The sequence below is a fragment of the Theropithecus gelada genome, chromosome X, assembly GCF_003255815.1.
Source record: "Theropithecus gelada isolate Dixy chromosome X, Tgel_1.0, whole genome shotgun sequence".
NCBI classification, from domain to species: Eukaryota; Metazoa; Chordata; class Mammalia; order Primates; family Cercopithecidae; genus Theropithecus; species Theropithecus gelada.
The window spans coordinates 99583080-99606134 of NC_037689.1; the positions used below are offsets into that span (position 1 = coordinate 99583080).

General features: G+C 40.1%; 1 protein-coding gene across 6 annotated transcripts; it reads left to right on the forward strand.

Annotated features, from left to right (window-relative positions):
* Nucleotides 1-18137: 18137 nt before the first annotated feature.
* Nucleotides 18138-22662, forward strand: ARMCX1 (armadillo repeat containing X-linked 1). Of its 6 annotated transcripts, XM_025373120.1 has the most exons (5): nucleotides 18138-18623; nucleotides 18932-18985; nucleotides 19531-19595; nucleotides 20772-21076; nucleotides 21136-21175. In XM_025373120.1, exons 1-4 carry the CDS (start codon nucleotides 18434-18436, stop codon nucleotides 21057-21059), a joined length of 597 nt encoding a protein of 198 aa, XP_025228905.1. In that variant the 5' UTR covers nucleotides 18138-18433; the 3' UTR covers nucleotides 21060-21076; nucleotides 21136-21175. The 6 variants fall into 6 exon arrangements, with proteins under 6 accessions (XP_025228905.1, XP_025228900.1, XP_025228901.1 ...); XM_025373115.1 differs by having other exon boundaries at nucleotides 20772-22662; XM_025373116.1 differs by having other exon boundaries at nucleotides 18445-18623; nucleotides 18935-18985; nucleotides 20772-22662.
* The last annotated feature ends 393 nt before the right edge of the window (nucleotides 22663-23055 follow it).

Here is a 23055-nt window from a genome sequence, read left to right on the forward strand (position 1 = left end):
ACTCCTGACCTCAGGTGATCCACCCACCTAAGCTTCTCAAAGTGCTGAGATTACAGGCGTGAGCCACCATGCCCAGCCTAAATCTTTTTACTAAATTGGTCAATTTTTAGTTTGTATTTCTTCTTTAGTCAGTTTTGGCAATTTTCATTTTTAGATATTTGTCCAATTTCATCTATGATATCTAATTTGTTGGCATACAATTTTTCATAGTATTTCTTATAACACTTCATTTTGTAAGGCTGGTAGTAATTTCCCTGTTTCATTCTCTATCCTAGTAATTTGGGATCTCTCTCTTTTTCTTGGTCAATCTAGCCTAAGGTCTGTCAATTTTGTTGATCTTTTTAAAGAGACAGATTTTGGTTCTATTGATTTTCTCTATTGTTTTTCTATTCTGTGTCATTTATCTCCTCTCTAATACTTCTTTCTGCTTGATTTAAGTTTATTTTTCTCTTCTTTTCACAGTATCTTTAGGTTAGGTTCTTGATTTGAGACCTTTTGGTGTTTATAGCTATATTTTTCTCTGTAAGCACTGTTTCAGCTGCACCTCATACGTTTTGGTATGTTGTGTCTTTGTTTTCATTCAGCTCAAAATGTTTTCTAACTTATTTTGTTTGACTCATTGGTGACATAGGCATATGTTTAATTTGCACATATGTGTGCATCTACCCCTATTTTTTGTTGTTGATTCTTAATTTAGTTTCATTATGGTCAAAGAACATTCTTCATATGATTTCAATCCTTTTACATTTATTGAAACTCTTAAAATCTAATATGTGCTTTATCCTGAAGAATGTTCCATGTGTCCTTGAGAAGAATATGTATTTTTCTGTTGTTCAGTGAAGTGTTCTATAGATGTCTGCCACTTCTTGATTTAAAGTGGTGTTGAAGTCTTATATTTCCTTGTTGATCTTTTATCTAATTGTTCTGTCCGTTGTTAGAAGTGGGGTATTGAATTCTTCAATTATTATTATTGAATTGTCTATTTTTCCAATTCTGTCTACTTTTGCTTTATGTATTTTGGGGATTTGTCATGAAGAACATACATGTTTATAATTGTTATATCTTTTTGACCTTTTCATCATTTTAAATTATCCTTCTTTGCTTTTAATAAAAATGCCTGTCTTAAGGTTTAAGTTTTTGGGTATTAGTAAAACCCTCCAGGTCTCTTTTGGCAACTGTTTGCATGATATAACATATCTTTTTCTGTCCTACTTTCAACTTGTTTGTGTCTTTGAATCTGAAGTGTGTCTCTTATAGACAGCATATGGTCAGATCACATGTTTTAAATTAAGTCTGTCAATCTCTGCCTTTACATTAGAGTGTTTAATCCATTTATATTAATGCAATTACGTATAGGTTGGGATTCACATATGTCATTTTACTATTTGTTTTCTATATGTCTCATATATTTTTTTCCTCTATTCTTCCATTACTGCTTCTTTTGTGTTAAATAGGAGTTTCCTAGTGTACCATTTTCATTCCTTTGTCGTTCCATTTACTATATTTTAGAATTTATTTTCTTAGAGGTTGCCCTTGGAGTTACAATTAATATCTTAACATAAAAATCAAGTTTGTATCAATATCAACTTAATTTCAAATCTTTGCTCTTAATAACTTCACAACCTCCTCACTCCTTTGCATTATTGTCATACAAATTACATTTTTATACATTGTATGAACATCAACACAGATTTATGCATATAGCTTTATAAAGTCTTTTAAGTTAGATAGGAGAAAAGATAGAATTATAACAAAATTCATTTATATTGTCTTTTATATATGTCACTGTTGCTGCATGTATTGGCAGAACAACCAGGGATGCAGACCATCAATAACAACCCTTCTGGGATCATATACAATTTGGGGAGTTAGGAAGGCTATGTACATATATGAAGCTACATTCACTTAGGAGAAATCAGAGAAGGATGGAGCAGGCTTGCAAGAATTCCTCAAGCCACACACAGACCTATAAACACAGGGCAAAAGCACCAGTGAGTGGCACAGGGGCTTAAACACAACTTCTGAGCAAACACTGACTAAACCACAAGCTACTCTGACCCAGGGGCAAATCCTAGAGATCCAGGATGAAAAACAAAATCAGTATCATCCTTGGAAGTCTAGAAGAGTGTGTGTATGCCCAAGGCTATGCCCTTGCGGGAGCAATCAGAGAAGGATCCTCCAAGCTACTAGTGGTTGAATGAGGTGGTGGAGGGGGGACAAGGAAATATATAAATTCACTGAACTATGAGAGCCATCTCCAAGCCATCCACATATCCAGTGGCAAAGGATAAAAATCTAATTGGCTAAAGGGGGCTTAAGCACAACCTTTAACCAATAAATAGCTTATGCCAACCTAGGGTCAAAACCTAAGTAGCCAGGCTAAAAGATAAAAATAAGGAAAAAATATCTGAGTAGGGACAACAGAGTTGCACATATTGGGGGAAATAGACTTCACAGAATTATTTCAGCCAAGCCAACAAACAAACCCATGACCAAGCAAACAACAACAATCTCCAGGGTGTGGGGCGTGGTTCAGTATTCAGGGTTGCTATAATATATTATCTAACATGTCCAGCTTTCAACAAAAAATTACAATACATGCAACAACAACTACATAGGTAAATATAAGACAATACAAATGAATTTTGTAATAACTCTGTTTTTTCTCCTACTTACTTGACTTTATAAAGCAACATGTATAAATTTGTGTTGATGTTCATACAATGTATAAATATAAATTATTTTCTACCAAGATCTTCACTGTTTCCAACAATGCCTGCAGTCATAGCTTTTTAAAACCTTTTCCAAGTTAAATCAGTACCCTCAAACAGAGCTACAGAGTCCTTTATCCTTATGTCCTGCCTTTCCCCCTGGGAAGAATCCCTGAACCACTGCACCAGAGCTGGACCCAGGGACCTGCTTTTACCTGAGTGATGCCCCTGCTCTGAGAGATAGTTCTAGGAAGGGGTGGCAGCTCCTGGTCCTCTCGTATTGCCCATTTTGTAATAGAAAATATATTTGAGGAAATAATTGTCAAAAATTTCCAGATTTGTTGAAAGACATAAACTTATAAATTCAAGAAGTTTCATGAATTCCAAATGGGACAATCTCAAAGAAAACCACCTTTAGGCACATTTTATTAAACTGCTGAAAATGAAAAGTAAAGAAAAAAATTTTGGAGTGATCATTCCAAGATGGCTGAATAGGAACAGCTCCGGTCTAGAGCTCCCAGTGTGATCAACACAGAAGATGAGTGATTTCTGCATTTCCAACTGAGGTACCTGGTTTATCTCACTGGGACTGGTTGGACAGTGGGTGCAGCCTATGGAGGGTGAGCCAAAGCAGGGTGGGGCATCGCCTCACCCAGGAAGTGCAAGGGGTCGGGGGATTTCCCTTTCCTAGCCAAGGGAAGCCATGACAGATGGTACCTGGAAACTCAGGACACTCTTGCCCTAATACTGCTCTTTTCCAATGGTCTTAGCAAACAGCACACCAGGAGATTATATCCCATGCCTGGCTCGGTGAGTCCCATGCCCACAGAGCCTTGCTCACTGCTAGCACAGCAGTCCGAGATTGACTACACTGAGGCAGGGGCGTCTGCCATTGCTGAGGCTTGAGTAGGTAAACAAAGCAGTCAGGAAGCTTGAACTGGGTGGAACCCACCACAGCTCAATGAGGCCTGCCTGCTTCTGTAGACTCCAACTCTGGGGGCAGGGCACAGCTGAACAAAAGGCAGCAGAAACTTCTGCAGACTTAAACGTCCCTGTGTGACAGCTCTGAAGAGAGCAGTGGGTCTCCCAGCATGAAGTTTGAGCTCTGAGAATGGACAGACTGCCTCCTCAAGTGGGTCCTTGGCCCTTGTGTAGCCTAACAGGGAGACATCTCCCAGTAGGGGTCGACTGATACCTCATACAGCCAGGTGCCCATCTGAGACAAAGCTTCCAGAGGAAGGATCAGGCAACAACATTTGCTGTTCTGCAATATTTGCCATTCTGCAGCCTCTGCTGGTGATTCCCAGGCAAACAGGGTCTGGAGTGGAGCTCAGCAAACTCCAACAGACCTGCAGCAAAGGGTCCTGACTGTTAGAAGGAAAACTAACAAACAGAAAGGAATAGCATCAACATCAACAAAAAGGACATCCACACCAAAACCCCAAATGTAGCTCACTGTCATCAAAGACCAAAGTAGATAAAATCACAAAGATGGGGAGAAACCAGAGCAGAAAAGCTGAAAATTCTAAAAACCAGAGCACCTCTTCTCCTCCAAAAGATCATAGCTCCTCGCCAGCAACAGAATGAAGCAGGATGGAGAATGAATTTGATGAGTTGACAAAAGTAGGCTTCAGAAGGTCAGTAATAACAAAATTCTCCGAGCTAAAGGAGGATGTTCAAACCCATTGCAACTAAGCTAAAAACCTTGAAAAAAGATTAGATGAATGACTAACTAGAATAAACAGCATAGAGAAGACCTTAAGTGACCTAATGGAGCTGAAAACCATATCACGAAAACTACATGACGTGTGCACAAGCTTCAGTAGTCGATTCAATCAAGTGGAAGAAAGGGTATCAGTGATTGAAGGTCAAATGAATGAAATGAAGTGAGAAGAGAAGTTCAGATAAAAAAGAGTAAATAGAAATGAACAAAGCCTCCAAGAAATATGGGTCTATGTGAAAAGACTAAATCTACGTTTGATTGGTATACCTGAAAGTGACGGGGAGAATGGAACCAGGTTGGAAAACACTCTTTAGGATATCATCCAGCAGAATTTCCTCAACCTAGCAAGGCAGGCCAACATTCAAATTCAGGAAATACAGAGCACACCACAAAGATACTCCTCAAGAAGAGCAACCCCAAGACACACAATAGTCAGATTCACCAAGGTTGAAATTAAGGAAAAATGTTAAGGGAAGCTAGAGAGAAAGGTTGGGTTACCCACAAAGGGAAGCTCATCAGACTAACAGCGGATCTCTCAGCAGGAACTCTACAAGCCAGAAGAGAGTGGGGGCCAATAGTCAACATTCTTAAAGAAAAGAATTTTCAACCCAAAATTTCATATCCAGCCAAACTAAGCTTTGTAAGTGAAGGAGAAATAAAATTCTTTACAGACAAACAAATGCTGAGAGATTTTGTCACCACCAGGCCTGCCTTACAAGAGCTCCTGAAGGAAGCACTAAACGTGGAAAGGAACAACTGGCACCAGTCACTGCAAAAACATGCCAAATTGTAAAGACTGTCAATGCTAGGAAGAAACTGCATCAACTAACGAGCAAAATAACCAGGTAACATCTTAATGACAGGATCAAATTCACACATAATAATATTAACCTTAAATGTAAATGGGCTAAATGCCCCAGTTAAAAGACACAGACTGGCAAATTGGATAGTCAAGACCCATCAGTGTGCTGTATTCAGGAGACCCATATCATGTGCAGAGACACACATAGGCTCAAAATAAAGGGATGGAGGAAGATCTACCAAGCAAATGGAAAGCAGAAAAAAGCAGGGGTTGCAATCGTAGTTTCTGATAAAACAGACTTTCAACCAACAAAAATCAAAAGAGACAAAGAAGGCCATTACATAATGGTAAAGGGATCAATTCAACAAGAAGAGCTAACTATCCTAAATATATATGCACCCAATACAGGAGCACCCAGATTCATGAAGCAAGTCCTTAGAGACCTACAAAGAGATTTAGACTCCCACACAATAATAATGGGAGATTTTAACACCCCACTGTCAACATTAGATAGATCAACCAGACAGAAGGTTAACAAGGATATCCAGGACTTGAACTCAGCTCTGCACCAAGCTGACCTAATAGACATCTACAGAACTCTCCACCCCAAGTCAACAGAATATACATTCTTCTCAGCACCACATCACACTTATTCCAAAATTGACCATATAGTTGGAAGTAAAGCACTCCTCAGCAAATGTAAAAGAACAGAAATCACAACAAACTGTCTCAGACCACAGTGCAATCAAATTAGAACTCAGGACTAAGAAACTCAATCAAAACCACTCAACTACATGGAAACTGAACAACCTACTCCTGAATGACTACTGGGTAAATAACGAAATGAAGGCAGAAATAAAGATGTTCCTTGAAACCAGTGAGAACAAAGATGCAACATACCAGAATCTCTGGGACACATTTAAAGCAGTGTGTAGAGGGAAATTTATAGCACTAAATGCCCACAAGAGAAAGCAGGAAAGGTCTAAAATCGACACCCTAACATCACAATTAAAAGAACTAGAGAAGCAAAAGCAAACGCATTCAAAAGCTAGCAGAAGGCAAGAAATAACTAAGATCAGAGCAGAACTGAAGGAGATAGAGACACAAAAACCCTTCAAAAAATCAATGAATCCAGGAGTTGGTTTTTTGAAAACATCAACAAAATTGATAGACTGCTAGCAAGACTAATAAAGAAGAAAAGAGAGAAGAATCAAACAGATGCAATAAAAAATGATAAAGGAGATATCACCACCGATCCCACAGAAATACAAACTACCATCAGAGAATACTATAAACACCTCTATGCAAATAAACTAGAAAATCTAGAAGAAATGAATAAATTCCTGGACACATACACCCTCCCAAGACTAAACCAGGAAGAAGTTGAATCCCTAAATAGACCAATAGCAGGCTCTAAAATTGAGGCAATAATTAATAGTTTACCAACTGAAAAAAGTCCAGGACCAGATGGATACACAGCAGAATTCTACCAGAGGTACGAAGAGGAGCTGGTACCATTCCTTCTGAAACTATTCCAATCAACAGAAAAAGAGGGAATCCTCCCTAATTGGCTTTATGAGGCCGGCATCATCCTGATACCAAAGCCTGGCAGAGACAACAAAAAAGAGAATTTTAGAGCAATATCCTTGATGAACATCATTGCAAAAATCCTCAGTAAAATACTGGCAAACCAAATCCAGCAGCACATCAAAAAGCTTATCCACCACGATCAAGTGGGCTTCATCCTTGGGATGCAAGCCTGGTTCAACATATGCAAATCAATAAATGTAATCCATCACATAAACAGAACCAAAGACAAAAACCACATGATTATTTCAATAGATGCAGAAAAGGCCTTCGATAAAATTCAACAGCTTTTCATGCTAAAAACTCTCAGTAAACTAGGTATTGATGGGATGTTTCTCAAAATAATAAGAGCTATTTATGATAAACCCACAGCCAATGTCATACTGAATGGGCAAAAACTGGAAGCATTCCATTTGAAAACTGGCACAAGACAGGGATGCCCTCTCTCACCACTCCTATTCAACATAGTGTTGGAAGTTAAGGCCAGGGCAATCAGGCAGGAGAAAAAAATAAAGGGTATTCAATTAGGAAAAGAGAAAGTCAAATTGTCCCTCTTTGCAGATGACATGATTGTATATTTAGAAAACCCCATCATCTCAGCCCAAAATCTCCTTAAGCTGATAAGCAACTTCAGCAAAGTCTCAGGATACAAAATCAATGTGCAAAAATCACAAGCATTCCTATACACCAATAACAGACAAACAGAGAGCCAAATCATGAGTGAACTCCCATTCACAATTGCTTCAAAGAGAATAAAATACCTAGGAATCCAACTTACAAGGGATGTAAAGGACCTCTTCAAGGAGAATTACAAACCACTGCTCAGTGAAATAAAAGAGGACACAAACAAATGGAAGAACATGCCAAGCTTATGGATAGGAAGAATCAATATTGTGAAAATGGCCATACTGCCCAAGGTAACTTATAGATTCAATACCATCCCCATCAAGCTACCAATGACTTTCTTCACAGAACTGGAAAAAACTACTTTAAAGTTAATGTGGAACCAAAAAAGAGTCCACATTGCCAAGACAATCCTAAACAAAAAGAACAAAGCTGGAGGCATCACGCTACCTGACTTCAAACTATACTACAAGGCTACAGTAACCAAAACAGCATGGTACTGGTACCAAAACAGAGATATAGACCAATGGAACAGAACAGAGCCCTCAGAAATAATATCACACATCTACAACCATCTGATCTTTGACAAACCTGACACAAACAAGAGATGGGGAAAGGATTCCCTATTTAATAAATGGTGCTGGGAAAACTGGCTAGCCATATGTAGAAAGCTGAAACTGGATCCCTTCCTTACACCTTGTACAAAAATTAATTCAAGATGGATTAAAGACTTAAATGTTAGACCTAAAACCATAAAACCCTAGAAGAAAACCTAGGTAATACCATTCAGGACATAGGCATGGGCAAGGACTTCATGTCTAAAACACCAAAAACAACGGCAACAAAAGCCAAAATTGACAAATGGGATCTAATTAACCTAAAGAGCTTCTGCACAGCAAAAGAAACTACCATCAGAGTGAACAGGCAACCTACAGAATGGGAGAAAATTTTTGACATCTACTCATCTGACAAAGGGCTAATATCCAAAACCTATAAAGAACTCGATCAAATTTACAAGAAAAAAAACAAACAACCCCATCAAAAAGTGGGCAAAGGATATGAACAGACATTTCTCAAAAGAAGACATTCATACAGCCAACAGACACATGAAAAAATGCTCATCATCACTGGCCATCAGAGAAATGCAAATCAAAACCACAATGAGATGCCATCTCACACCAATTAGAATGGCAATCATTAAAAAATCAGGAAATAACAGGTGCTGGAGAGGATGTGGAGAAATAGGAACACTTTTACACTGTTGGTGGGACTGTAAACTACTTTACTTCCACAACCATTGTGGAAAACAGTGTGGCAATTCCTCAAGGATCTAGAACTAGAAATACCATATGACCCAGCCATCCCATTACTGGGGATATACCCAAAGGATTATAAGTTATGCTGCTATAAAGACACATGCACACATATGTTTATTGCGGCACTATTCACAATAGCAAAGACTTGGAATCAACCCAAATGTCCATCAGTGACAGACTGGATTAAGAAAATGTGGCACATATACACCATGGAATACTATGCAGCCATAAAAAAGGATGAGTGCGTGTCCTTTGTAGGGACATGGATGCAGCTGGAAACCATCATTCTCAGCAAACTATCACAAGAACAGAAAACCAAATACCACATGTTCTCACTCATAGGTGGGAATTGAACAATGAGATCACTTGGACACAGGAAGGGGAGCATCACACACTGGGTCCTATTTTGGGGAGGGGGTGGAGGGAGGGATAGCATTAGGAGATATACCTAATGTGAATGACGAGTTAATGGGTGCAGCACACCAACATGGCACATGTATACATATGTAACAAACCTGCATGTTGTGCACATGTACCCTAGAACTTAAAGTATAATAATAAAAAAAAAGTGGGCAAAGTATATGAACAGTCACTTCTCAAAAGAAGACATTTATGCAGCCAACAGACAAATGAAAGACTGCTCATCATTACCGGTCATCAGAGAAATGCAAATCAAAAGCACAATGCAATACCATCTCACATCAGTTAGAATGGTGATCATTAAAAAGTCAGGAAACAACAGGTGCTGGAGAGGATGTGGAGAAATAGGAACACTTTTACACTGTTGGTGAGACTGTAAACTAGTTCAACCATTGTGGAAGACAGTGTGGCAATTCCTCAAGGATCTAGAATTAGAAATACCCTTTGACCCAGTCATCCCATTACTGGGTATATACCCACAGGATTATGAATCATGGTACTTCAAAGATATATGTATAAGTATTGTTATTGTGGCACTATTCACAATAGCAAAGACTTGGAACCACCCCAAATGTCCATCAATGATAGATTGGATAAAGAAAATGTGACACATATATACCATGGAATACTATGCAGCCATAAAAAGGATGAGTTCATGTCCTTTGTAGGGACATGGATGAAGCTGGAAATCATCATTCTCAGCAAAGTATCGCAAGGACAGAAAACCAAACACCACATGTTCTCACTCATAGGTGGGAACTGAACAATGAGAATTCTTGGACACAGGGCAGGGAACATCACACACCGGGGCCTGTCATGGGGTCGGGGGATGTGGGAGGGATAGCATTAGGAGAAATACCTAATGTAAATGACGAGTTAATGGGTGCACCAAACCAACATGGCTCATGTATACATATGTAGCAAACCTGCACGTTGTGCACATGTACCCTAGAACTTAAAGTATAATAAAAAATAAAAATAAAAAATGTGATATATAAAAAAAAGAAAACAATCTTAAGGTAGTTATAGGAAAATAACTCATTACTTCTAGGGGAACAATAATTTGAATGACTGGTTTTCTTATCACAATGAAGGATAGAAAAGAGTGGAACATCTTTAACGCGTTGAAAGAAAAGAATTGCCAACCCATAAATCTACATCCAGCAAAAATATCCTTCAAAAATGAAGACAACATGAAAATATTCTCAGATGAAGGATAGCTAACATAATTTGTTGCCAGTAGACATGCTGGACCAGAAATGTTAAAAGAATCTCTTCAGACTAAAGGAAAATGATACCAGAGGGAAACTTGAACCTCAGGAATGGAGAAGCAATAGAAATTACAAATATCTGGGTAAATAGAAAATACTTTTTCCTCTTTTGTTCTTTAAAAATAACTGTTACACTAGTTTCTTATTGCTGTAACAAATTGTATAAAAAGTTACCACACACTCGATTGCTCAAAACAAGACAAATATATTATCACACAGTTCTGAAGGTCAGAAGACTAAAACGGGTTGAAAGGGCTGTGTTACCACTGGATGCTCTAGTGGAGAATCTATTTTTGAAAGGGCTGTGTTACCACTGGATGCTCTAGTGGAGAATCTATTTCCTTGCATTTTCCAGCTTCCACCGGCTGCCTGAATTCCACTGTTTCATTGCCTGATTCTATTGTCACATCTTTTTCTGACTCATCTGCCTCCTTCCTTCCTTTACAAGAACCCTGTGATTACACTGGGCCCATCCAGATAGTACTAGATAATCTTCCTATCTCAATATTCTTAACATAATCACATCTGCAAAGTCCCTTTTGCTATATGAGGTTACATATTCACAGGTTCCAATATGTAGACATCTTTGAGGAGCCATTATTCTTCCCACCACAACAATTGTCAAGGATTCAATAATTCTTATACAATTTAAAGTGTTCTAGAGCATAGGAAAATGTAGAAATGTACCCAATTCGTTCTCTAAGGCTAACATAATACTTACGTCCAAACAAAGAAGAATAGAAGTAAAAAAGTAAACGTGAGAGGTCAGTCTAACTTAGAACTACAGACGAAAATATCCAAAATAAAATAGTAGTAAATTCAAGCTCGTACTGTGGCAAAATAATAGATCAGTGCAAATAGTCAAATTTTTATGTCTATGTTATCTTTGCTAGATTTTAGCATCAACATTATGGAGGCTATGCCTGGACTCAACAATACGGACTTCTACTCACCAAGGTTGATCTTGTACTAATACTAAGTGCCCAACCTGACAACAGAGAAGATGATGAGCTTCTATAAGACACCATTCCTTAGGGGTATCAGTCAGTCCCATGGTCGTAGGATTATTACATGGGACACCTTTCATCATGACAAAAACAGAAACTTTTCCTCATGGAAATGAACATGTATTTTAGACACACATTTACCTTCTTTGCTGACAATGATTCTGTCATCACCATCTCCATGGACTTCCAGAATGCCTTAATCATCATCAGGGTATCCTACACAAAGTTGTCTCTGACCAAGGAACTCATTTAATGACAAGTGAAGTGCACATCCAAAGATTCATTAGTCTTTACTACTTACTTTACCATGTAGAAGCAGCTTGCCTTACACAAAAATAAATAACTTACTGGAAGCTTAGTTATGGGATCAGCTGTTCCTGGGAGTACTGTATGAGAAGATTGCAATAGGTGCTTTAACAGAACCACCCATATATTGTGCTTTTTCCCCCCATAGTGAGGTTACACAGGACTAGGAATAAAGCAGTCATGAAAGGAGTGGCCCTTTTCACTATTACACCAGTTAACCCACTGAAGAAATATGTGATTATTGTTTTCTGTCTTCATAACCTTGGACTCTTAGGTACAGCAGGGATGAATGCTTTCACTAGGGAATAAAGCTATGATTCCATTATATTAAAAGCTGAGACTACATTCTGACCATTTTTGTCCTCTCCTGCCACTGAACTGACAGGCAGGGAAAGGGGCTGCTATCGTGGCTAGAGGGATTGAACCCAATTACTAAGGGGAAATAAGGTTGCTGCTATACAAACAGGGAGAGCTATGCTCAGAGCCCACGGATACTTACGGGGGCACCTCCTGGTACTGCTTTGCCTAATAGTCCTGGTAAGTGGGAAAGTGCAGAAATTCAATAAATACAGGATTGAAGATTAGGGTGACTACGTCAGGGAAATAATTTTGACCAGGTTGCTGTAAGGGGAATATGAAATGGGTGGTAGAAGAATGAGGTTGATTATTAACTTTGGCCTCATGATCAGCTTCAGAGAGAAACTGTAACAGCTATGCACATCTTTGTTAATTTAATTTTTTCTTCCTTTCCTCTGTTTATATGAAAAACACTTGAGACAATTGTTATAAATCAGGTTTCAGGTGGGCGAATATGGTTGCATTAGCATTATCCCGTAACAGTACAGTGGCTGATGGGATTTTTTTTGTCCCTGCCTCCCTGTTGGGAGAATAGAATAGCAAGAATAGATGCTGAATGTGAAAGGAGTAGGCCATGGTGGTTAGTCTTTATTTTCCCACACATCCTTATTAATTTCCTGTCCTTCTCTGTCTTGTTCTATGCCCTGGGAGGCTGATCCTTAGGGACTGCATCCCCCTGGCTCCATTTGTAATTGACTTCTGCTTGGGATTGGTCAATGGAATGCACTGGCACAGCTTTGGCGGGAAGAAGAGAGAAGACAATGTATTTCTTCACTGCTCCCACTCTGATTTGGACTATTTTTTATTGGCAGTGACTACATCCCTTCAAGATTTTAGCTTCTTCCAGAAGTCCTCTCCTCCATGACTCTAGCTCTCACTAGGCTCCAGAAATACTATTTCTTCCTCTTGCCCTTTTAGGCCTAGGATAATAGCTACCTGCTATTGCTAACCTCTGGGTGCCACAAAATTGCTTGTTGGGTCTCATAATCTTGCATTTCCCTCTGTAAGTAGTCTCTACATTAAAGTCCCTTGAACCATCTGATTTAGATTACTTTTTCTAGCTAGGACTCTGACTGAGGTGCTGGTATGAGGCCTAGAATTACTGCAGCTATTTTGATACCATTACAATGCACAGTCAAGGATAAAGCTTATATGTAAGGAATGAAGCAGAATCTTAGTCAAATTGTACTTAAAGTCGGATAACTTCTGGATGCAACTTACTGAAGTAAGAATAGGTGAATATTTCTTAAATATGACAAAATATATACATTTCTAACAAGAAGCCTTTCATGTTTAAGGGATAAACACTAGAAGCATTTCCACTAAAATTAGGAAAAAGGCAAGAATACCAGTTATTTCCATAATTATTTAACATTGTTCTAGAAGTACTAGTTAATGCAATTAACCAAGAGAAATAAATGTAATATTAATATTGGAAAGGAGGGGGCAGGCAAGATTAACATTACTACAAATGAAGCAAATCTAACAGAATCAACTAAAGACTACTTGAAACCTTTGGAACTCCATAAAAAGGCTGGTTATGAAATCAATAGATTAAAAACTGATCACTTTCATATATAAAAACAACAAACAAAAATGTAAAAAAAGAAAAAATCCAAATGACAATAGGCACGGGAAAAGATAAGCTACTTTTGAATAAACTTAACAAAAAATTTGTAAGACATATCCATTCATTCAGTAAATATTGATTGATAACCTACAGTGTGCCAGGCAATGTTCTAGGAGTTATTTTTATTAAAAAACTGCAGAAACCCTGCTGAGAAAAATAAAGACAAATAAGTAGAAAAACTGGGTTGTTGTATAGAAAGATATTCCTGTGAAGATGCCAATTATCCCTCAGTTAACTTATAAATTATATGCAACACAAATTGAAATTAAAAACGGTAGTTTTTAGGGGACTGTAACAAAATAACAGATTTTAGTCAGTAAGTAAATACATGTGAATAGGCAGGTAATGATAAAAAAGATGAGTTATGAGAGACCTTACCCTTCAGATATTGAAACCTATTATGAAGACACTATAGTTAAAACAGTTTGTTATTTAAGAAGAAAGAAAAGATAACAGATTAAAAGAATATAATAAAGAATAAAGAACTAGATACAAACATATGTGGATGTGTAGATTATGATAATTATGGTAAAGATGGCACTTTAAATCAGTGAGCTCAAGAGGGGATTATCTGATAATTAGCATTAGGACAATTTACTAGCCATTTGGAAGAAAATAATTCCATATGGACCAAAAATAAATATAAAAGGAAACATAAAAATTAGGAGAAAACACAGATCTCCCTAAGCAGGACACAAACCTCAAAAATGTAAAGAAAAAAGTTGGTAAATTTTGTACTGTAAAGATGAAAAATTCTATATAGTAGAAGTCCAAAAAATTTATAAATCAGGAAAATATTTATAACACTTATGAAAGTCAAAAGACTCATTTGCTTAATTTGCAGAAAGTTCTTATGTATTAGTAAGAAAAAGATGAACAACCTAGTTAAAAAATGAGGAAAGACAGTACACAGAAAGATAAATACAGATGCTTAACAAGCCTCTGAGAAGATGTTTAATCTCACTTATAATTAAATAAATTATTTGGAGCACAACATAGAATGCACATATATATATGTATGTATGTATCTATCTATCTGTCGATGTATATATTTATAAATTTAAGAGATGAAAGTTGGCAGCATGGGTAAAATTTAAAATGAACACCCATTTTGACACAAGTATTTTACTTCTAGGAATTTATCTTGAGGAAATAATATCATAGTTGCCAAAATATATGTATACAAAAGTCCTCACTGCAACATTTTTATAGTAGATAAAGATTAGGAAGAGGCTAAATATCAATCAGTAAGAGATTGGTTAAATTCTGGTAAATCCACGCTACAGAATATTAGTGTGTCTGCTAAAAAGATTTACATGACATATCAGGTGAAAAAAATAGTTATGCAGGATAATATGCATAATATAATCCCAAATTATTTTAGAAAGATATATGTGTACACACACACATAACGTATCTACATATATTGTTTGGTAATATATATGAAACAACAACAAAACCTGGAAAGAGTCACCTGAAAAATTAACAGTGGTTTTCATAGGATTTATCCTAGGATTGAAGTAGATTGGTTATCACAGTAGTTATCAGAAGGGTGGGGGAAATTGAGATTTTTTATTTTCTGTTCCCCTCTTTTCCTAGTTACCACCTGCTTTCCTTCATCTCAACTGAAAACTTCATTCTGTCTGCCCCAGTAAGGAAACTTTCCCTGATTCTCAGACTATGCCACTTTTTAAAAAACTACATTAACAGAGGTTTTTTCCTTTACAGTATTTCTCTCTCTCTCTCTCTGTGTGTGTGTGTGTGCGCGCACGCTTATTTTATTAAGGTCTTATTTCCACCATGAGAGAAGAGTCTGTGTTGTTTTTGCTTACCAATACATTCCCAATAAGCTCAGCACTTGTGGCCACTCTCCCTACTTCTTTTCCTTCCCAGTATTATGATGTGGACAATTTAATTTTCCTCAGTCTTATATAAAGGGTTATAAAAGTGCAGCTTTAGGCATCCCCCCAAATCATCCATACACAGATGAAGAACACATGAAAAACAAACAGCAAATGTCAGGTTACACTAAACAATGAAATATTAAGGGCACTCCCATTTACTTCAAGAATAAGATCTGGAGGCCCTCAATCACCATTATCATTCAAGCTAATTCTGGAGGTTCTGGTCAATGGAATACATGCAGAAAATGAAAGAATACGGAATATAAATACTCATGAAGAAGAAATGAAAAATCATCATTTGCAGATATTATGCATGCATACCTAGAAAAACCAAAAGTATCAATGAAAAAACTATTAGAAATAATAAGAATGGTCTCTAAAGATAAATATATCATAATTAATTACTTTACCTGAGACAAACAATAACCAGGTAGAGCATGCAATCATAATGGGAATGTCATTCATATAAACAAAACACAAACATAATAAGAAATGAGTATAAAGAAACATAACATTTATTGAAAATCTGAAAAGTTGGCATGGATAGAAAGACTCCGTTTTTAAAGATATAAATTCTCTAATTAAAGTGCAGATTTATTGCAAGTACTACAGTAAATGTCAATTGTTTTGTTTTGTATATTGTTCGACTTGGAACTTGACACATCCACATACATATACTGTATATTTGCAGGAAGAAAGGTGGATATCATTGAAAGAGCTTGGCAGTAGAATAGGCATTGCAGGGCAGTTTTGCATTCTACTTTACAGATTTCTGCACTTAAAAAAATAAGTATATAACTAGAGACAGAGAAGAGGGGAGAGGAATAGACTTTCTTTCTTTTTCTTTTCTTTTTTTTTTTTTTTGAGATGGAGTCTTGCTCTGTTGCCCAGGCTGGAGTGCAGTGGCACAATTTCAACTCACTGCAACCTCTGCTTCCTGGGTTCAAGCAATTCTCCTGCCTCGGTCTCTCAAGTAGCTGGGACTACAGGTGCACGCCACCACCCCCAGCTAATTTTTGTATTTTTAGTAAAGACAAAGTTTTACCATGTTGGCCAGGCCTCGAACTCCTGACCTCAAGTGATCCGCCAGCTTCAGCATCCCACAGTGCTGGGCAGGAGTAGATTTTCTGTTGAGGGGATATATAGCTTTTTTTTCAGGAAAGTATTAGTAGTTCTTACTTTTTAAAAGTCATACATGCCTGTGAGAATCCGATGAAAGCTATGGCTCCTTTCTCCACGAAAATGAATATACCTATGCACACAATCGCAGGTGGTCCACAAGGTTGTCCGAGTGAGAATGCCTACTCTGGGTTAATCCGTGGGGATTGTTCCTTGGGCATACATTTGGCTGAGTGGGCACCAAGGTGGATATGAACTGGCAGGCAGTAACTCTGCAACAAGATTAGGTTCTCTTTTTAAGGAAGCCAGAGGCCAAGAAGCCCAGCGGGCTGCACCTCTCTGGTCAGGTGGTGGCAGCACACAGTACTAGGAGCAACTACTCAGGCACCATGAATAACGGCAAGAGGCGTAGGTAGGAACAGTAAGCCCTTGGATGCATTGCTGAGTTACCTCTGTGGGAATCTGAGGAAGGGAAGGAGCCAGAGGTCTTTACTCTGATTGGTCACCTGAGTAAACGTGGCATTTACCACCTTGGTCACTCATCTATATATATTTTTGGAGTGAACAACAGACCAGTGCCTGAATACAGGGGATGAGAGGCTATGGAATGTGGAAGGGTGGGAGGGCAGCACCTTCTTCCGCTGTTGACAGGGCAGGGAGGATTAGAACATCTCTGCATCCCTCACACCCTCAGGTGCCTCAGCCTTGGTAGACTGGAATTCAATTCAAAGGCAGGTGATCAGAGTAGCCATCAAATCACCATAGGTTCATATAACAGTTGGTCAAGACTTTGGGATGTTAAATACATGCTTTAATTAAATAAGACAGGGTTGTGTTGCTTTTATCTTATCAAATTGCAAGTTGATTCAAAAATTGAAAAAGTAAGGAATCATTTGTGTAAAACGGCCAAGATTAGACAACTGGTTGTCTCTTTGTGGACTAATTCATAGATCATGTAAAAAAATCCATTTTTTTTTCTTAAGAGATAGAGGCTTGCTCTCTGTCACCCAGGCTGGAGTGCAGTGGTGAGATCATAGCTCACTGCAGCCTTAAACTCCTGGGCTCCAGCAATCCACCCACCTCAGCCCGCTTTTCAGTTTTAAAAATGAGTTATTTTGTTTTAAAAGCTACTATTTGGCTGTAACCAGTAGAAATATTTTCCTTCTGTTACAAATAAAATAACGAAGTTAATGAGGCCTTTTGGGTTTTCTCTCCCGTTTAAACTCTCTACTCAAAGGAAAATAGCATCATTTTATTTTCTCAATATAAAAGTAATGCATTATTGATTTAAAAACAAATGAGCAGAAAAGTTTAAATAAGACACTCCCACGATCTGTCTCCTTTTCCAACACCTTGCTCCACATTTTACAGTGGTGCAGAAGAAATATTGGACATTCATGACTAGTGGTGGGGGGAGGTATAGAGAGAGACAGTTGGACTGAGACGACAGAAGATAAAAAATTATTCCTCGAAGAGGAAGTAAAGGCCAACGGACACGGGAGCAGATACAGCCTCTCCCTGTAAGCCAAAGAAAGGCAAATTCCAACCACAAAGGGAAGCTACTTCTGGTCTCCGGGATTGGCAAAGAGGAAAATGAGTGGCAGGACCTGATGTGTCAGGGAAGGAAGGGGAGGGCCGGCTTCTGCGGCACTGCTGATGGGAGTGGTAATTGGGGTCCTGATCTCACGGTTGACGTGGCCCTCACGTGAGCTGGAGCCGACGCGTGCAGACGTCCTTCTAATCTTAGTCTTCGTTTGGTCCGGTTGCACTCTCTCTATCGCCCAGAGGGCGAGAGGGCCTGTGGCCTGGGGGAAGGAGGACGAGGTTACTGCCTGGATCCCAGCAGGTTTGTGTGTGGATGGGCGTTCCCAGGGGATCCCTGCGGCGCGGGCAGTGAAGGGTGGAGGCCGAAGGAGGAGCAGTTCGCTTTCTCCAAACCCTTGCAGTATTCCTGTCCCTTTCTAGAACAAAAATGGTGGACCTTGGGGCCGGATTCCAGGGGCGACCCCAGACTCGGGCGTGGTGGGACCTTTAACATCCTGGGCCTTGAATCAGGGAGGGCAGATATTCGGATTCGTATCCTGTGTGCTGGTCCATCTACCAAGCCAGAATCTTGGGGCTGTGCGTCTGACAGTCATTCCCCTTTTCTTTCAGTAGGGCGCTGTGCCATTTGGGAACAAAGGAATAGTCTGCCTGGAATCCCTGCAGGTCAGTGTAAAGCTGGGGCTGTCCCGCGGCCCCCGGAAGGACTGGGATGACTGAGGTCCTTGCCTTAACTTGGGCCCTTTACCGACTCTCAAGCAATCTTCCTGCCATTTTTTTTTCCTTTAGGAAAAAAGGATGTAACAGTGCCTGCAGGAAAAGTGCTTGTCATTGCGGGTAGGGTGCGCTGGGGAGAGGGATAGAAGAGATCGGTTGGTTTTGTTTTTCTCCTCGGATTTTCCATATCCCGCCCCCCTCGCCCGCCCCGCTTCCAGTGGTTTGAAAGGGGTGTGGTTTTTGCTGGGAAAATGGCCGACCGCTGGGGCTGCGGGAGGGAGGGCCGGAGGCGGGGACCGGGGGTGGGGGAACACTACGTAGCGGGAGGGCTGGTGTCAGCCGAGTCCAGAGAAGTGAGGGTAGGGTGACAGACAAAAAGGTAAACTCCGTTGACAGCCAGGACCCTGAATTAGGAAAAGCGGATGTTGGGACTCTCCGAAGTGCTTTTCTGTCCGCTGAGCCATCAGTTTCTGCCTTGTTGCTTGTGTCTGCAGATCTTGGGGCCGGAGGCCAGTCCAACCCTTGGAGCAGGAAGATACGCAAAGTTGTCAAGAACCAAGTAGGTCATAATAAGGGTGATGGCATTATTTGGGGGTGGAGCATGGTGGCGACTGCAACTCGAGTGGGCCCGTGGACCCCCTCCACATCTCCCTTCTTCCCTTCTTACCTACACAATTTCGGATCTTGCAAAATAAATTGCTCTGCAGGTACAAGACAGGGAAGCAAATAGCTGAGAAGGGGTGGGCGTCAAGAGAGTCCAGGGGTTGGGAGGACGTTACTCCAAATTACTGTTTGAGGTACAGTGTCCTTGGTGTTGGTCCGTCGACCAAGCACTCACTTCTGAAGTTTGTTAGTCTTGAAGGTTTAGTGGAAGCAGAAACTGAGGTAAGGGAGGTAAGAAATTGCTCCCGAGCAGAGGTAGTTGGTATAATGACACGGCGGGGGTGGGGGGTGAGTGGGGGTGTCCTGGTACCTTTGAGATGGAGGAGTTGGCGGAGGCAAGGACAGAGTTGGGGACCTTTACGCATTTCACGCCAGTCCGGCTTTTAGATATTCTCACTTCATTTTGTTACAAGGAAAATGTTAACAATGAAAATGTGTGGAGACATCTTCGGAAGATGCCAATGATAAGAGTAGGGGTGGAGGTGGAATGGAGGGTTAGAGGAATCATCGAAGGAGGAAGAGGGAGGGAGACAATGAATTCCAAAGCCGCACCTCTGTGAGGAGTGGAGGGCAACCGAAGGCGGGAAACATCGGGCAAGGCAGTTGTAAAGGGCTAGGAATTCAGAAGAGGGATGTATGTCCCGCCCCAGGTGATATCTGTATGTCCCCCTAGCTCTCGGCACCCCCTCCTCGCGTCCTTGTCTGCAGGTTTGCACGAAGCAGTGCCCTTGGAAGCAAGAAAGAGAAGGAAAAAACTGCCTGGACCTCTGTGGGTGCATGTGGGGGCGCCACTGTTCCCAGGACATCTGAAGGGCAGGATGGCAGGGAACTTTAACATTCTGGGGCGACGTGGTGGAACGTGAGGTTGGAGAGTCTTGAAGTGGGGAAAATTTCCAAACTTAGCTTCCGGATGGAAGAAAGGAATCAGTGATCTAGATATTAAGCCCCGAGTTTGCCAATATATCTGTAGTTTTGTACGTTTGTTTGTTTTGCCGTTGTTTCAGTCTGTTTGCGTGGCAAAGACACAAAAGGAGGAGGAGCCTGAAATCTGAACTGCATCCTTTATTCCTAGGTCAAGCTGCCTCAGAGCCGGCCAGCAGTAGCTGCAGACTCCGCCCGCGACGTGTTCGCGCTTCTCTGGGCCAGAGCGAGCCTGTTCTGTGCTCCGGTTAAGAGATTTGTCCCGGCTATACCATGGGCCGCACTCGGGAAGCTGGCTGCGTGGCCGCTGGTGTGGTTATCGGGGCTGGTGCGTGCTACTGTGTATACAGACTGGCCTGGGGAAGAGACGAGAACGAGAAAATCTGGGATGAAGACGAGGAGTCTACGGACACCTCAGAGACTGGGGTTGAGACTGTGAAAGGAGCTAAAACTAACGTTGGGGCAGGGTCTGGGGCCAAACTTCAGGGTGATTCAAAGGTCAAGCCTGAAGTCAGTTTGGGACTCGAGGATTGTCCAGGTGTAAAAGAGAAGGCCCATTCAGGATCCCACAGTGGAGGTGGCCTAGAGGCCAAGGCCAAGGCCCTTTTCAACACGCTGAAGGAACAGGCAAGTGCAAAGGCAGGCAAAGGGGCTAGGGTGGGTACCATCTCTGGGAACAGGACCCTTGCACCGAGTTTACCCTGCCCAGGAGGCAGGGGTGGAGGCTGCCACCCTACCAGGAGTGGATCTAGGGCTGGGAGCAGGGCAAGTGGAAAATCCAAGGGAAAGGCCCGAAGTAAGAGCACCAGGGCTCCAGCTACAACATGGCCTGTCCGCAGAGGCAAGTTCAACTTTCCTTATAAAATTGATGATATTCTGAGTGCTCCCGATCTTCAAAAGGTCCTCAACATACTGGAGCGAACAAATGATCCTTTTATTCAAGAAGTAGCCTTGGTCACTCTGGGTAACAATGCAGCATATTCATTTAACCAGAATGCCATACGTGAATTGGGTGGTGTCCCAATTATTGCAAAACTGATAAAAACGAAAGACCCCATAATTAGAGAAAAGACTTACAATGCCCTTAATAACTTGAGTGTGAATGCAGAAAATCAGGGTAAGATTAAGACGTACATCAGTCAAGTGTGTGATGACACCATGGTCTGTCGCTTGGACTCAGCTGTGCAGATGGCTGGGTTAAGACTGTTAACCAACATGACTGTGACTAATCATTACCAACATTTGCTTTCCTATTCTTTTCCAGACTTTTTTGCTTTGTTATTCCTGGGAAATCACTTCACCAAGATACAGACTATGAAACTAATTATAAACTTTACTGAAAATCCAGCCATGACAAGAGAGCTGGTCAGTTGTAAAGTACCATCAGAATTGATTTCCCTTTTTAATAAAGAATGGGATAGAGAGATTCTTCTTAATATCCTTACCCTATTTGAGAATATAAATGACAACATAAAAAATGAAGGGCTTGCATCATCCAGGAAAGAATTCAGCAGAAGTTCACTTTTTTTCTTATTCAAAGAGTCTGGAGTTTGTGTTAAGAAAATCAAAGCACTAGCAAATCACAATGATCTGGTGGTGAAAGTAAAAGTCCTGAAAGTATTAACCAAACTCTAATTTGGAGTCTGTCCCAAAGAGTATTGAGGTATTTGCACTTGGTACGATGTGTTTTGTAAATTCTTTGTTTTTCATTGTGAATATATGGTAAAGAGATCTTTTCAGCTGCTATTTTGGAATAATGACTATCATATATCAAAACAGTGACTGATGTTGGTTTTAATGGTTGGGTTGAGGATGAACCATTTTAAGGATGCCAAATGGAATATTAGTACTTGTACACAGAAAGAATTTATTGATTTGATCTTATTACCTAGATTGAGATATTTTTACTCTTTCCTCTACCTAAACTGACAATGAATTAGTTATACATCATGAATAAGCTACACTTTTATATTAGTTTATATTTGTTAATCTAAGACTTGTGTTCCATCAATAAAGTTGTGTTTTAAGCAGCAGAAAAAAAAGACATTGTCCTTGTCCTTCAGTTTATGATCTGTTTGGAAAGGTAAGATATATGGAAACTAAAACAAAGAGATATTAACAAACCCAGGAGACCATCAATGCTTAGAGGCAGCAGAAACAGCTGCAGGCAACAGTGCGCAAGGAAAGTTTTACAAAGGAGAACTCTTAAGTAAGCTGGGTTTGAAGGACAGGATACAAAAAGTCAGAAGGGCACTCAAGACAGGAGAAGGGATGAAAAGAAAGGCATGGAGATGGGAATCCTTCTCCAGAGAGAAGTGCTGACCTGCTGGAATGGTAAGTGTAGGGAGGGTAGTGATGAGAGAGAGAGTCAGGCAGTAAAGGTGAGTCCTGTTCATGGAGCACCCCTAACTGCTAAACTGGGGTGTGTGAATATT